General features: G+C 34.8%; 1 protein-coding gene across 2 annotated transcripts in view; it reads right to left on the bottom strand.

Moving 5' to 3' along the window:
- Nucleotides 1-12,817, bottom strand: part of LOC106464004 (glutathione reductase, mitochondrial-like) — a 73,691-nt gene that overhangs the window by 13,750 nt on the left and 47,124 nt on the right. For both annotated transcript variants that reach the window (XM_022391659.1, XM_013924107.2), the window contains one exon: nt 8,431-8,565. In XM_022391659.1, coding sequence (XP_022247367.1) covers nt 8,431-8,565 — 135 coding nt within the window. The remainder of the gene's footprint in view (nt 1-8,430; nt 8,566-12,817) is intronic.

Raw genomic sequence — 12,817 nt, 5'->3', positions numbered from 1 at the left:
AGTTGCACGTGGGAAAAAATGCGCCTGATTTAAATGTCACACCTGAACGCTCACATCCTTTTAATTATGTTTGAAATTATGAACATTGCTCAACATCATGAAAATTAAACCTTATTTTCAATAAGCAATCTTGAAAAATATTTGGGGGTGCTTAACTTTTTTCCAGGTGTATATATATATCTAAACATGGTATCTGAAATTGTACATCAGGTCTGTAGTAGGATGGCCATCACACCATCGATACCAGTAGAATGGCACCACCCTACTCTCAAACTGAGTGGTATTATGTATCTTCAGGAGGACAGGCCTCCATGGTCCACCACCCCAGTAAGTAGGAACTGATAAGTGGCAAGGATTCTCATACTCCACCAGAAGAAAGGGGTGATAAATGCATTGGAGAGTCTGGTGGACTGCAGCACCAGTAACAGTGCAATGGGTGACCACAAAACCCTATTTTGAAAAGCAGACCTCCCCTGATTTATTTAATCAAAGGGACAGCAGTGATGGGCAGATGTTCCCTTCAGCTTTACCCATGGGTTAGTGTGGAGTTGATCAACCAACACCTGGCAGCGTCTGGAATTGTACAACAGGTATGCAGTAAGGAAGGGCCTCAACATCACAGAGCATCAGAGATGGGCAGTAATCCCTGTCTGCTTTACCCATGTAACTCCATAAGTGTATGGTCCAGAATAACATATTTATGAAGCAAAAGACCACAAGATTTAACTACATTTGGTCCCTGGAACACCCCATCTCTACAGAATGCATAATATGAATCTGTGATATGATGATTTGTCACATACGAATTGTTGATATCAATGCATAAATGATAATTGGACGGAGTCGACCAACCAACACCTGGTGGCATCTGGAATTGTACAGCAGGTCTGCAGTAGGAAGAGCCTCAACGTTATAGTCATCTAGCATGGCCACAGGAACAATAGTGTAGATATGAGACTAAGTTATACCTGGTCAGGCACCACTTGCCACAAAGTGGGATCCATAACTGACGAGCAAGAGGCCCCTGTAAAGGAAAATATACTGAGTACTTACCAGACACAAACAAACACAGGGGTGCATAATGGTGACTGGAGGTAAGTGGAAACCCAAAAAGCATTAAATAGCCATGTGATGTAGGTACTGAGATGTAAAGGTATACAAGGTAGTCCATATACCTGTGATATCCTCCAAAGGAAGATAGAAATGGGCAGCCAGGGGCATGGCCAAGTGATGGATCTGATGAGAAAAAACAAAAAAAGGCAACAATCATCTGGAGAAAGGGAAGAATAAACCAAGCAAAGAACCTGGCAAACCCAACCCATAAGAGTAATGGAAGGGAGGTCACATGAAATGGTAGGATTCCAATGAATAAACAAACCATGGAAGGGAGCAGTGCATGTCATATACCATCTGAGAGCCCTGAATGGACAAAGGAGGCAATCAGGATCTGAATGGTCATAAAGTTGGGAGATGGAGGGAAAGGAAACAAGGAGTTCAGTGAAAGGTGAAATAAGAAGCAAGAAAACAAAGATTCAAACAGAGGATGAATAAGAGCATGAAGGACAACATTGAGGTTCCAATCTGGAAGAGAAGCAGGGCATGATGGATGAGCAATGAAAAACAAACGAAATAACACAGATAGGACAGGAAAGTGGAGCACAGAACCAAATTCGGTAAACCAAAAGGTGGAAGACAAAGATGCCCTGTAACCCACAAAAAAACTGATAGGCCCCTGATATAAAGCTAAGTGAAAAAGGATGACAAGTGAGGAATGTTAGGTTGAGAAGACCAAGAGAGGTAAGTATTCCACTTATTCTGATAAACCACCAATGATGAGACAAAAACTATGCATGAATATAGAGTGTGATAGGGAAGGCTGACACGTGCCAGAGAGAGGCAGGTAAAGAAGTGTGGGAGACAAAGTGATAGGAATGGGTGGTGACACCAACAGCTGTTGTAGAAGTAGAAACCATGTCTTAGCTGACCAATATGGTACTGCTAACAGAACTCGACAAGCAGTGGTCAGAATGATCGAAAGGACATGAGGAAGAAGCCAAATAGGAGGATAATCATACAGGTAATAATTCTTCCACTTCTGAATGAGAGTATCCCCTGCATCTGCCTGTGGATGAGGAACAGGCAACTAAAAGTGGGGAAGTTGTATGTTGAGAAGAGATGCAAATGCATCCAAATTGGGGACATCCCCATGAGAAACAATTATAGGATTCAAAGACCAAACTGCTGGTAGAATCTTGTTGAATCAGAATAACTGATTTGTGACAAGATTCAGGGCACCTGGAATATGACATGCCAGAAAAGTAATTTAATAGCTGTGGGCCCCCATAAAGAAGATCCAAAGCTCAAAACAAAGGTCCCTCAACCGAGTACCTGCATGCTTGGTGATATAGGACAACACCTTCCAATTATCAGAGTGATCATCACCACCTGTCCCTGAAGAGACAGCAGGAAAGACAACTCACTGAACAGTAATGAATTTGGTAAGAGTCCACTGTCCCAAAACTCCTGACAGTTGAGATACACTCCCAAACCAGAAAGGGAAGCATCTGTAAAAAGGTGACAATTTGGATGAGGTGGAGGAATAGGAACCCCTGCGGTAGTATTGGTCTGATCCAAACACCAGGCAAAGTCTGTCAATAATGTAGATGGAATGGTAAGAAGAGCATTCAAGGTATCCCAAACAAAGCTCCATTGGTCAATTAAAACCCACCGAAGATGCCATATGTGGGTCCAAACAAGAAAAATGAGAGAAGCCTATGTCCCCAAAAAAGATAGAATCTCTTGTGCAGTAGGAGAGGGTAAGGAGGAGATCTTGCAAATGAGACGTTCTGAAGTGGAGAATGCTAGGCCCAACTGAAATGTGAATTGAAAATCACACCAAGATGAACAAGAAACTGGGTAGTTGTGAAGAATAACTTCTCCACTTTGATGAACCAACTGGCCATGGCAGCTTATTGAAGAAGAACCTGAGTAAATGAGTAAATTACTCCAGTAAATTACTGGAGAGAAGAGAGCCTGTGCTTTGACCAGTGCAAAGTATCTTCTAATGTGTGACTCACCAATCAATTAAAATTTACAATTTTATAATGATCTACTTGTTGCTGTGAGTGTTTTTTATATATATACATCTGCTAATAAGTACTGGTTTACCACATAATTAGATATAAATTTAATTACACTGTTATAAACCAATAAGTTACAGGTATAAGTACAAAGTGCCAAATGTTTAGTTTAAGTACACTGCAGAGTTACCAAGTATGTAGGCATACTATAAGTTATCATGTTTTAATTTTAAGTACAAAGTTTTTTCTACTTATAGTGTTATCATGTGATCATTTATAGGCTTAGTGCAGTGCCACTCTGTGTTGGTTATAGCTCTATTGTTTAGTTTTGATTAAAATTAAAGTTACTGTGAGTTGAATTGTAAGTATATGTTAGTATATGTTCAGGCATCAGTCTGAGGCAGGGACTAATCTGCTGGTAAGATCAGTCTCAGACTTAGCCAACTGCAGCCTATATGTGCAACATTAGGGCAGATGAACCTCTGAATATTGGATCAATGTCCAACACAACTTTGACCTGCAAGTTGTACCAGATACTGCTACACATAACACACAGAGAGAACACTTTACTGCACTCTCTTACCAGAGGTTGAAAACAACGCTGATGTGCCTAGTTATAAGCATGTATGATCAGTATAAGGTCCCACATCAAGGAGGCTTCTCAACAGTTAGAGGATATATCTGTACCCTACTGGCCAGTGTGCATCCACCTTAACGATGGCAGCTTCATTCTAATGGGCTACTCCCTACCAATCTCTCAACTGTATTGCTAGGATGAACAGGTCTAGGAGGAAGTTTTGAACAATGAATATTAATGTATTGCTTACAAACAATGATACATTAAAAAATAGTGCCTAGATGGGTGCCTGTGGGAACAACAGAGATTGGGCACTCAGCAGAGGCACTCGACTGTCCAGCAGAAGAAGTAGAAGAGAGAAACCAAGGCCTAAACATTGAGTTGGTAAAGAATGCATGCAAAAAATTCACCAGCTTCTGCCTGTTTCACATTATGATAGGCTACTGCAATGTCAGGGGAAGAAAATACTGCCTAAAGAAGATCTCAGAATTTTATGACATCAAACTATATACATTAGCTGAGCAATGGAAGCTGGCAATAAGACTGGATCATGATCAACAGTGGTCTGCCTTGAGGATAACCACTCTCACTAGTCCTCTTCAACATCTACACTATGGATCTAGCTCACCTTGACAATCCAAACAGATGCCATGTATCAATCATTGATGACAACATCCTGGTGTACAGCAGAGGTTCCAGCAAAGCTGAAATTGATATCAATGTGCAACCATCCCTTAACAGAGTGAGCAACTGTGCAATGGTCATAAACTCTGCTAAAGCCACATTCTTCACACTCAACACCAGAAATGCTACTGAAGACAAACCATCACCATTCTTTACAGGCACTGCTATTCCTCAGGCAGAAATACTGAAATACCAGGGGATAACCTTTTACAGAAACCTCAACTTTACTAGCCACATAAACAATGATAATCACCACTACCAAAAGTATCACTGCACTAGAAGTTGCAGCAGGGAACAGAATTGACAAGCATTACCTGCTTATGCTCTACAAAAAACTTATCCATACAATCCTGGACTATGCATTAATGATTATCAGTGTGTGTGCCCACACAACTAGATAAGATTGAAAAGATACTAAAGATTACATTCAACTAATCAATTATTCTAACATGATGACTAAATTAAAATAAACAAAAAAGTTAATCTCAAATGAATTGATAAGAAATTTAAAAAATTTATAATACTATAAATCAGTTGGTAAAGCAGACAGCCAAATGTGTGCTTTTTGCCAAACAACAAAGTCAAACACAATTTCAAAAACAGAAGTAGAAATAAAAAATAGATGAATAAGAGAGTAAAAAAATAATTTCAGCAAGTTTACAATTTTATTATTCATATAGAAAAAAAAGTAAAGAAAAACATTTCAATAAGCCGATGAGCTTATCTATCTTTTATAATGAGCAATCTCACATATTAATGAACTTCATAATTATTTTAGAAATAATCTTAGTGGGTACTGAAAGAGATCACTGCAGACTTTGAATATTTGGTCAAATTTCTACTTATCAGTTGAAATTACCCTTTAAGAGTTGCTTAACTAATCCACGCTTGTAATATAACCAATCCCTATTGAAGATGACATTTATTACACTAACTAGCAGAAACCTGCAAAACATTTATGAGAGTTTTCAAACCCTTTGCTTGAATTTTCCTTCTTCCATTATTTTCACACATGCCATTTAATATACACTCTCTTGCAGGCATTGTGTGTTATAAATAAATAAAACAAAACAAAAATAAGTTCTGGTCTATTTGAAAAAATTGTATGCAATCAGACAAATAAATTCATATAGACATAACTTTACTTAATAAAACTAAAATAAAGTAATGGTATTTATAATAGTGTACAGAGTATGAAACAGTTCAAAAATAGCTAAAAGGTGTATATAGCAGTCTATGAAATGAGCTGAAGTTAAATTATTGCAAAGTAAAGTAGTAATGAAAGCAAACTTAGCTGAATGTGCAGAAACATATGAATACATGTTCACAAAGTGATAAGCCTGTGATTGTGAACAAACTGCACATGCACATTTTAGACCCAAATAAGTTAAAAAAGCCCACAAATTGTATTTAGGGTAATGATTTTTTTCAGGAAATTACATTCAGGTTAAGTGTGTATAAGAAATACTTTGCAAAAAACAAAAAAGAAGAAGTTGAAATCAATGCCAATCATCATGTGATAACAACACTGTGCCATCGTGTACCATACTCATTGCTTTGAAAAGTCTATATAAGCAAAAAACAGGTAAATTGGTTCTGAATTGAAAAGCCAATATGCAATCCAGACTCCTCAGACCTTTCTAAAAAAACGAGATTGGTAGTGTTTGATCAAGAAATTTGTGAGGAAAGTTCCAGACAGCCAAATGCAAGCATATTATTTATATAGATAATTGCATCACTAACTGCTTAAGCTTTCCTGCTAAATTATATTTAATTTGGATGTCCATAGGCTGGTGCTGGTAATAAAGTATATTGCATCTCAGTATACACAATCTTGTGTAAAGTGTTGTGAATAAAATGCTGTTTGGAAATACCTACAGCTGGGGTGTATGGATGCTGAAAAAATCATGCACCAGCCATGTTCAATGGAGCATTGTTTTTGTTTTTTTGCATGAACTGTAACTGAGCACCAGATGTGTTAATTCTCTCTACACAGACTTAGTCATTTTGATCAACCTTGCAACTATTATGTAACCATGAAACTATACATACCTTTTAATGTAGTAAGTATATCTTCATAAAATTAGGAAGGCTTTTAGTAAACAAAAGAGTTCTTTTGTACATAATTAAGTATCTTTACTAAAGATTTGGCTGTGAATTTATGGAGTCAGGGTCTGAATGCAAGGTGATTTTTATGTTAAGATCAATTTTCATTTTTATTTTGTATTTTTCAAATTTTATTGACATAATGGTTAGAGCCTCCTAAATAAATATGAAGTTCTTTCAGCAAAACTTCATATTTTATTTGTAATTTTCTCTACTCTAACACTATAAGATCTCAGTCCATTTAACTGACCTCGTAACCACCACAAACTCATGAAATCTAAATTACCCTTTTTTATTTCTAAAATGACTGCAGATTTTAACAAAAAATTACAATTATTTATCACAAACAGCCTCAAGCTTGCAGTAGTTTACACATGTTTTTACTTAATTTCAATTTTCATTGAACTATGCCTAACTATTTAACCTTTGTAACAAGCTAAAAATCACCCTGTGAATGCATATCTCAAAATATGGGATTGCTAGGGTTGTTGTTTGTACTTTATATTTATTTATTTGAAATGTTCAATTTTGAACACACAAAGCATACAACATCCTTATAATATTATAATTTAACTGGCTTTCTAACTAAGCTATGAGTGTGTTAAAATAATTCCCTTAGCTGGTGAAGCTGCACTTGGCGACAGCAACTTTGAATCTGTACACCGAATAACTCAAAAGCTGTCGTGAGAATGACCTAGTATTACACATAAACCAATAACTTAAAACCTTCTCTCTCTACTTGTTATAAATAATGTAATAGTAAGTGTCAGAGAGAATTACTGATATTTTTTGAAAGACAGTATGTGTTAGGAGGGTGTGCCATTTGGGTTGGACTTTCTAAGTAAAACAGGATGATTAGAGGCTATAAAGTTAGCTTATGTTTTAGCAATATCTATAAGCCTGTAATTTTGCATTACAACCCAGATGCTCAAATAGAGGTCGAAAGATTATATAAATTGTGCAATTCAGAGTGAACAAATATCACATGATACACAAAAGTTAAGATTGAAAATTTATTCAAATATTTACTTTACAAATTATAACTTATATAATATAAAAAATTGATTTAAAAACTACGTTTTGATGCCAAGTTTATTGACATACATCTATATATATATATATATATATGTGTGTGTGTGTGTGTATGTATATAACAGTACTGTCTGTTGTATGTCCATGTAACTAATTCACAGGGTGTGGATGGATCTTCACCAATATTGGTATGGAGGTTCATTAGGTCTATGCAGGGGTACATACAAATTTTAATTTTTGCATTTTTTACCACTACTTCACCCCCTATAGACAGATCTTCCCCAAATTTGGTATGGAGGTTCATTCAGTCCATGGAGAGATGGACACAAATTATTGGTTTTGCATTTTACAGTTTTTATGGGCATTTTTTTACCACTACTTCACCCATGTTAAGGATCTTCACCAAATTGGGCATAAAGGTTTTTTGGTTCCATGGGGAGATACATAAAAATTTTCAATTTTTGTGTTTTGTGATTTTGTGTTTCTTACCACTACTTCGCCCCCCCTGTTGTTGGATCTTCACCAAATTTGCCAAGAAGGTTTGTTGGGTTCAAGCAGAGATACAAGCAAACTTGCAGTTTTACATTTTGTGTTTTGCAGTTTTTATGGGAATTTTTGCATTTTACAACTACATATAATGGAAGCAACTTTTCATGTCCTAAGATAATAACCTTTCAGTAATCATGAATTTACATAACTTCCATCCAGAGGACGGGTACTCCAGCTAGTGTAAAATAAATTAGTTTAATTAAATATAACTCTGTAAAAAGATCATGACTTGAGTACGTACTTACCTGTACCCAGAGGGTTAAACAACTACTTAGTATTCACTAACTGTAACTCAGTACTAGGTATGTTATATAGCTAACTTAATGCATTCAATAGAATTACATGCAACAAACATTCTATTTTCAATAGAAGTAACATTACGTATAACAAACAGCAACTTACTGCATTCATCAACTGTAACTCAATACTAGGCTTTCTTCCAATAGCCCACAAAAGACAATCAACATCTGTTATCATATTTTCATCTTTCAGCAATATTGTCAACTTTCCATCACATTGCTTCTCAACATGCTTGACCTAAAAACACATGATAAAAATATCAATTCCTTACCTACATTTATTTAATTTTGGCCATCTAAAGATATATAAAGATATGCAGATCTGAATATAAAGAATAACATAAGAGCATTGCAAGTTTCAAAGGTAGTATCATGTTTAACTGTTAGTAAGTTCAAATGAAACAGGGTTCTAATTTTAAGTGTGAGAAGAATAACTAATACATATCCTGTACCTATAGATCACTAAGTTCAATGAACAAGTTATGAACTTTCTCTCTATGTAATATATCCAAACAGGATGTTGGTGACTATGGTCTTCCACAGAGCTCTCTTCTCCTTGAGGCACAAAGAATTTCCAGTGTTGATACATTCACTCATTTACATATACTCTTGAGATAAGTCAACCACTATCTTCCATGGTCTTTCCTTCCTTCAGTATTTCCAGTTTCAAACAAACTTTCATTTCTTCTTTCCTTATAACATGTCCAAGAAATTTCAACTGTATTTTTCTGATGTTAGTCAACAGCTTCCTCCTTCAAACCTGCTCTTACAAACTATCTTCAATTGAGGTGTGACTTATCCAACATACCTTTAAAATGCACCTTAAGAACCACAACACAATTGCTTAAATTCTCTTATCCATACTTGGCAATACTGTCCAACATTCTGATGCATACATGAGAATTAATACAATACAGCAACCTAAAACTTTGAACTTCACCCCAAAAAAAGTTTTACTATCTGTTAGTATCATTTTCATTTTTAGAATGGCATCTTTTGCCATCCCTATTTTCTCCATTTTATTTCATGATCACATTTACCATCTGATTTTATCCAGTCTTGCAGGTAGTTGAATTTATTGACCTGCCTTATCTACTTTGACAATGCATATAGGAATGATCTTATTTGAAATTACCATGCATTCTGTTTTCTTACAGTTAATACTTAAAAAATTTTTCTCAACAGCATTCCCTCTAAGATGCACAGCCACACAACAACCAATCAAGTGCTACACACTTCAGTATTCTAACTGTGCACATCCTCAGTAACAATGAGGAGTCTCAACATATTGACAGCCTTAATGACCCTGGTAGTCGATAGGCCTAAAGCAAAATAACAAACTGGTAGCAGTAAAAAGTGGCATAATGATCCAATAGGGTCGATGGTCTAAAAATACCCCCCCCCCAAAAAAAAACAACTGGTAGTGCACATCTGCACACTGCATTGATATTGGTGCACATGAAAAAATTCATTCTGCACATGGATTTAAAAAATTAGAGAACATTGCTTCTCACTTTCACTAACAACTTTAACTAAAATTTTCTGCAGCTTCTCTTCTGAATCGGCTATCAAAACTGTGTCATCAGCACAACACAAGTTGTTCAAATTCTCTACTAATGACTAGCCCTGGTAAATCCTCATTGTCCCTTAGTACTTTCTTACTGTACATATTAAACAAGTCAGGTAAAAAGACAGAGCCTTGTCTCACACCTCTCTTAGTTTGGATGAAATCACTTACTTCATTTTCTATTTTCACTACTGCAGTTTGGTCCCAAGAGGGATTTTAAAATTCTTAAGTCTTTACCATCAATTTTCCAGTTCTTCCAGCATTTTCATAAACACCATAGGCTTGAGTCTATCAAAAACTTTGGTACAGTCAATAAAACACAAGAGAATGTCCTTCTTCATTTGTATTGCCCTCTCGAAAAGCATTCATACCATGAAGATAGCATTTCTTGTACCACAATCTTCAATAAAACCACATTGATATTTTGCAATTTCCAGTGTTACTCTACTTCTAGCTCTCATAATCAACACCTTTAATAGGATATTTGTCACGTGACTCATTAAAACAGATGATCCAATGATGTTCACATTCAATGGCCCAAGGTTTTTTAGGGAGCACAATAAAGATTGATTTATTGAGATCCTAAGGTTTTCATAAACCTCACTGACAATAGTTGTTAACTTTTCTTTACCAATTTCTTCCAAACATTTTATCTGTTCTATTGCAATTTCAGCTGGTGGTGTAGCTTTATTGGTTTTCATTCTGTTGATAACTGTTTGCACTTCTGATTTACGAATTTTCAAACTGTCATATTCTTCTTAACAGATGGATTTTCTTCACAAGTGTCATGGAACAAATCTTCAATATATTCTGTCCATTTCTTCAATAACTGTTCTCATTTCATAACTACATCAGCATTCTTAGCATTTTTGCATCCACTAGCAGTGCACCGTTACCTGTTATGTCTTTGATATTCCTATATACTGTTATAATAGCTTTATCCTTTTAAGTACAAGTTACTAAAAGTAAGTGTGAAAAGGTTACTTCTACAAACCATTTCATGCACAGATGCTTAAAATGTATCTGTGTATAAGTATGTGTTTGTGGACACTCTTTCCGTACCAATTTATAAATGCAACAGTGTGACAAGTTATATTAAATATAACTATTTGGTGATAACCCTGTATATACATACAGAAAAACCCTTGCAAAAACACTTCTCAAAAATTCATTCAAGTTAATTAAACATTCTAATTATATGGCTTGTTGTTAGAAACAATTGTGCAACAATATAAAATATATAAACAGTGTAAGTAGAGCTTTGTAATTATTGAAATCTGTTAGTTGATTAGTTGTTGGGCTCATTAAAAGATTACAGTCAACTTATAGTTTATTCTCACATGAAGAGTCAAGAACTTTCACCAGGGACATTCTAATCATAAATAATGCCTACCATATTGTGACAATTCATATCAATAATCCATGAGCCAGCTACACATATCAATCACTTTTATACCATTCAATTGTTACCATTTCAGGAATTACTTGTCAATGTTAATAAGGAGAGCATGGCAGACACCTCTACCTAAGTGTCTTTCACCCAAATATATTTTTGTTCTCTTACATAGTGATAAAATAGTCTTTATATTAGTGTAGGACATTATACATTATAATTTTATTAAACATCTAATTATAATCTTTGTGCCTATGAAGCTGCTGTAATGAGCTGCACACAGTTATGTATCTATGTTATTTCAATATGTAATACATTTTGAATTTTTAGATAAAAATTTGGAAATTGTTTTTAATGAAAAGAGATTGATTAATTAAATCTTATAAATATTAGTCATCCAAAGTTAATTTTCAATTTTGTTTCATCAAAAAGTCAAAGAAATGATGAAGGTATGAGAAAAACTATGTGCTTTGTTAAATGCTTTTCAAGCTTTCCTGGTAACAAACAAATGTATAAGTAACTATTATTTTACATTAGCTGAAGCTCTTCACTGGCTCAGCAGTAAGTCTAAGGGCTTATAACACTAAAAATCATATTCTGATAACCATGGTTGGCAGAACACACTAACTCTTTGTGTACATTTGTGCTTAACAAAACAAACAAACAAGGGCTACATTAGGATTCATTCAACAGCTAAAATGTCATAATTCTTTTTCTAATTGACATAATGCCACAATTCATCAAAGTGATATGGAATGCACATTTTGTGCATTTAACAAATTCAATATTGTCTTTCAGGTTTTTTATACTTACAATACTTATTAAAGTCCTTACACAAGACAAATGTTCGTATTTCTACCTTGTTTTGTTTCTTTTAAAAACATTTTCTTTAATATTATAATGTAATAACTTCTACCAAAACAGTTGTTAAAATTCTTTGAAACTTATCTTAATTATGAGTAACAGGTGAAGAGCTTCTATGATCACCTTGCCTTAGGTCATCAATTGGGTATTCCCAGTGTTAGTAATGTTTTTGACACTTAAACTATGAACACTAGACTAAATAGAAATCAAGAGATTACAAAATAAAGTCATATGCAAATTAAATGGAATTATCAAACAAAAATAATGTATATAAAACAGAAAATACAAAGCATTACAATTACACCAAAACATACAAAATTATATTTAAGCACATCAGAACTCAGAAAATGCAGGGACAAAACTGAACATAAAAGTCCAGGCTTTCTTAAATGTCCATTTTTCAACTGGAAAATGTTGAAAAAAAAATCTTCTCATATAAGTATGATTCATACATTTCTTGAAAATATAACTACTGAAAACCTTGTGCCAAAAATCTAACACTCGGGCTACATTCTGTTTTATTTTTCCACCTTGATGAAGGTGACTACTGTTTTTCACGTGTGTTCTCCTTTACCAGATTATATTCGTACTACGAATAAAAGGCTAAAAAGCAAACGTAAACTTAGTAAGAAACGTTTTCCCTACGTTGTCGTAGTCTTTTTTTCG

Source organism: Limulus polyphemus, unplaced genomic scaffold, assembly GCF_000517525.1.
Source record: "Limulus polyphemus unplaced genomic scaffold, Limulus_polyphemus-2.1.2 Scaffold1538, whole genome shotgun sequence".
In the NCBI taxonomy this organism is placed as follows: Eukaryota; Metazoa; Arthropoda; class Merostomata; order Xiphosura; family Limulidae; genus Limulus; species Limulus polyphemus.
This window is presented reverse-complemented; position numbering and strand designations above follow the sequence as displayed.